Here is a 4801-nt window from a genome sequence, read left to right on the forward strand (position 1 = left end):
AAACGCGTATTTAAAAATTTGGCCAGAAAACTCAAATTTCGAATCTCGATCTCGATCGATTTAAATGTTCCTCGTCTTGGCAAAAACTCTCAAAATCGCGAAATCTCGCGAAATACGTGTTTTCCCAGAGTACGGCAGTCCACTGATTATACACCAAGTCCACTCCGACATAATACCGTTGTGAGACGATTGGAACCAGATGGATAAAGGCCACCTCTATTCGCAGTAGTACTGCAAATAGTGATTTCCTCTATTCGCAGAAGTTCGTTTTCATTATTCACAGTAGCACATGTACTGCGAAAAGTAGATAGCATTCGTTTTCGTTATTTGAAGTAGTACTGCAAATAGTTGATAATATCATTCATTTCAGTTATTTGCAGTAGTACTGCGAATAGTGATTTCATCAGCCAATGAACAAAATCGTAATAGTAATAATGATTTCTCGACTCGGCTTAGATGAATTGGCATTATAATTCTCTTACAATGCAAATATACTGACCTATGCTTTACAGTTGTTTTTAATTGTTTTTCAACTCATTAATTCCATCAAAAACATTATATCTCAATTAAATATTTAGTGCTCGCCAAATTACGCACCCCATTTTCCGATTTGGTATTTAGTGCTTACCAATTTATGCACCTCATTTTATAGATTTGATGTTTAGTGCTTACCAATTTATGCACCTCAATTTACGAATTTAATACTTAGAGCTCGCCCATTTATGCACCTCATTTTACCAATTTAATATCCAGTGTTCACCAATTTATTAACCTCATTTTATCTCTCTATAGGCTTTGTGAGTCTCTACACCGGGTATAATTTAATAAAATTTATAATAATCTGTCTGAAAACTTGCACTCATTGGCCTTGACCATTTAATTGACTGATCTCATGTATCTTTTGCTCAAATTCATCGTTACCTGATTGCTTAACTTTCTCTCAGTAGCCATTATTTTGGATACATTGTAAAATCATTCCTTTTATTTCTACACAAGGTCATGCATTTTATTTGGTTTGTTTCTTTGTATTACCCCCCTCCCCCCGCCCATTTTCTCCCAGTGGTTTTCACCATGTCCAGATAGAGATTTACTAAACTTGGGTTCAAATATATAATTAAAAAGTGCTGTTTATCCAGGAAATTGTGTACAACTTTACTACCATTTATTCATTTAACTTACTACATCATAGCTCAATCAAGGCTAGACTGTATTTCTTTTTTGGTTTATCAATGACAACAAAAATGGTTGTGCGAGTGTCTGTGATTCATTCTGAATGGTCAATGGTCTGAATTTTGCAATGAATGCATCTCAAATTGTGCTTATCTTCAAAAACATCAAAATTATGGAATTTCTATTTTGGCCAACTTGACATTGAATGTATTTTTCGTCTGTTTCTTTCTTTTATTTTGTCTTTCTCTTTGTTTCTGTTTCTGTTTCTTTTACCATTGGTTTATTTTATATAATTTTTTTTTAAATTTTTAGATTTCACCTTTGAAATCTTATTTTTGGCCATATTGGCTAAATCTTCTAATTTGTGTGTGTGTTTTTTTTCTCTGACAGATCCTACAAGAACCCAGCAGCCCCAAAACCAAACAAAATCTTCTTCCTCTAGTGTCCATGACGTCAGGGAACTCATGACCTTGCATGATTTTGTGGCTCAGTCCTCGGATGATATCTCGGTGAAGAGCGGAGAGCAAGTGTACGCAGACCTAGCCAATCAGATTGAAGATGGCTGGCTTTGGGTCTATGCGCCAGGGAGTCAAAGTTATGGGTACATTCCAAAAACAAACGTCAGACGGATTCCATCAACATTAAATGATTTGCCATCAGTGACGCATACAAATAGTGCAATAGTGAATAACAGTGTGAATAAAAACATTGTTGGTAAACCTGTATGACAGTCGATTGGTAATCCTGAACGATAGTTGTACACGATTAGTAATAATGTGTGATAAAAGATTGGTAAAACCTGTTATAAATTATTCTCTGTGACATGTTAGTTGGAAACGTGCATGGTAGTACAGAATTGGTAAAATTGATTGATTTGTAATCACGTGTGATACGCAGCTATAGGGAATGAGATTAGCGGAAGAGTAGCGTCCCTTGATTGGAAGTCACGAGCGGAAAAGTTATTATAGAGAGAACGTCATGTTGGTTGTGCGGCATGAGACACTTCACCGAAAGCGAGGACGAGAGAGACGCATGCGCAAAACCATTTTGACGTTCTCTCTGTAAGGTGACGTCCAATCAAGGGACGCTACTCTTCCGCTAATCTCATTCCCTATAGTCCGTTCCAAGTCCCGTGCGCACGGAATATCGCAAATTCTTCCAAAGTTACGAGATGTGGTGCCGTGATTTTTTGCATGCGGGCTTACGGCGTTACGGTATGAATTTTGAATTCTGATAGTGATAGACCAAATAGTTATCTCAAAATGCCGAATTCCTTTCATCTTTTTATCGTTTGCAATAAAATATGACTCAAACTTTAAAATGTTTACTGTAATGATGTGTCGATTCTCTTTTCCGAGGGGAAAATATTCATAACAAAGTTGCATTCAGTGGGCGTAGCTTAGCAAAATACAGTTTTTTTGGTTGTTTCAAATAGTGTAATAATAGATATTATCATTTAAATAGTAATTAACAGCGTTAAAAACAGGCTCTCAGCGTTTATAATTTATCTTTTCCCCTGGACGACACAAGCAGCCGGTATGTTGCTTTTACATTATTCGGACAAAGACATTGATGTCAAAAACCGGGATCCTCCAAATTTTTACGCCATAAGACGAAGGGAAATTCCTTTCACAAAGACAGAATCCCCAACCGACTGGGCAAGACATCTCATAAAGATCGCACAAGACATGTCACGAAAAACCCACAAGTCACCTATCAAGTACGTTACATGATTGTTATTCTTGAAATATGTTCACGGGGGGTGTTGAATGGAATAATGTGAAATATCACTGAATCTAAAATTCTTTAACACCAAACAGATTCCGTGCACGTTTTGTACAGTATTATCTTTCAAAGTAACCGCAGTTTTCAAATACAAGAGATGCATAATTAAGATGACATAATTATTAATTTGACCCCCCCCCCCCCTCCCCCTGACTTTCTGGTTGTGTGCCATTATATTGCTATTCTTCGCGGCATGCCATGGAAAAAGAATTCGCGCTTCGCCTCTCTGGAGAAATACTTGTAAAGTTTCCTCATTGTGACAAATTTGCATGTTTAATCCATATTGTTATCAGTTGTTAATGAATGAAGAAATCCCAACAGCAAGCTACGTCAACTATTAATTGCAACAATCACAACAGAATTCACTGTGTTTAATATTTTTAATGTAAAACAGCTAAATGTTCACTTATCCCAGACCCCTCGTTTTTTTTTTATACGGTGAAGAAGAAAAATTCAAAGTATAGTACTGTTAACGATGCAGAAAAAAAATTAAATCGGCTTAACGTCACTAACAATTCTAGTGTTCGAGTCAATTTCTATTAAAATCCAACAGAAAGTTGTGTAGCTACCACGCCAATGAGCTCACACGGGTTGTGGAACTGACTATAGTAAAACAACTAAATAATCATAAAATGTGTGATACGTTATAGGGAATGAGATTAGCGGAAGAGTAGCGTCCCTTGATTGGACGTCACCTTACAGAGAGAACGTCAACTTAAAGATCGCTGAGAAACTATTTAACTAACCGCGCGGTTTCACAGGAAGCGAGGACGAGAGACGCATGCGCAAAACCATAATGACGTTCTCTCTCTAATAACTTCTTCGCCGGTGACGTCCAATCAAGGGACGCTACTCTTCTGCTAATTTCATTCCCTATTGGAAAGCAAGCCAATGTTGACTTATGTATTACGTAAGATTGGTGATACGCGATTTAGCAAACTGTGTTATAAGAAGTTGGTAAAACCGCGTTTTAAATAATTAAGTGTATGATACGTTATTGGTTAAACTTACTCGGTACAGGGTTGGTTAACGTATGTGATATGTAAACATTATGTTTTATGCGGTTGATAAACTTAATGGTACTTAAATGGTATGGGGTTGGTCAAAATGTGTAATGAGTAATGCGATACTCTACTGGTAAACCTGAAGGGTATCTCCGCTGTATAGCACAGGGTTGGTTTACTTGTGTGATACGTAAATCTGTGTGATGCGTGACAGGTAACCATTACAATATTACCTTATAATAAGGCTTATTGTGATAGGTAGACGACCGGTGATTCTCTAAACTCGCTGATATTTGACTCTCGTGATGTTGTGTGATTCGGAATTATGTGTAGTGTGCCTACTTATGCCGGTGTAGCACGCCAGAATGACTCTATCGCCAAAAGGACTCTAGAGTTAAATTGGCGTACGTGAGACAGACTCTAGAGTTAGCCTCGCGGCCGCGAGACATTCTCGCGTGGTACACCGGATTAGAAACTTCGACATACAGGTCATAAGTTGGGTAGTATCGGAGACAGCGAGAGTTACTCTCGCAGTCTCCGGTAGCATGCAACTAGACCAAGTTTCACACGTTTCTTTGGCCAATCACGTCAAAAATGGTTGTGAGAATGTCTGTGATTCATTTTGAATGGTCATAATAAAGACAATATCTCTAACGGTGCCTGTCAGTTAGAATGACAATGCTATGATTTTTGTTAGTTAACGACCATGTCCTTGATTATTCCAAACTAATAATATGAGAATTACATTAGTTGAAACTATTCATACTAATGAATAGCTCGACTTTGATTTTTGTAATCTTTATAAGTGAATTTTTGTTTTCACCACCACCCCCACCACCACC

The 4801-nt window shown here is 37.4% G+C and overlaps 1 protein-coding gene across 1 annotated transcript in view; it reads left to right on the plus strand.

Annotated features, from left to right (window-relative positions):
- LOC144969000 (SH3 domain-containing protein Dlish-like) overlaps positions 1 to 4801 on the plus strand; it is a 12415-nt gene extending 7614 nt beyond the window's left edge. The window contains exon 4 of the mRNA XM_078907934.1: positions 1561 to 4801. Within this exon, the coding sequence (XP_078764060.1) occupies positions 1561 to 1898 (338 nt within the window). The 3' untranslated portion in view covers positions 1899 to 4801. The remainder of the gene's footprint in view (positions 1 to 1560) is intronic.

Source organism: Berghia stephanieae, chromosome 3 (assembly GCF_034508935.2).
Source record: "Berghia stephanieae isolate SIO BIC M18660-M18661 chromosome 3, UCSD_Bste_1.3, whole genome shotgun sequence".
Taxonomy (NCBI): Eukaryota; Metazoa; Mollusca; class Gastropoda; order Nudibranchia; family Aeolidiidae; genus Berghia; species Berghia stephanieae.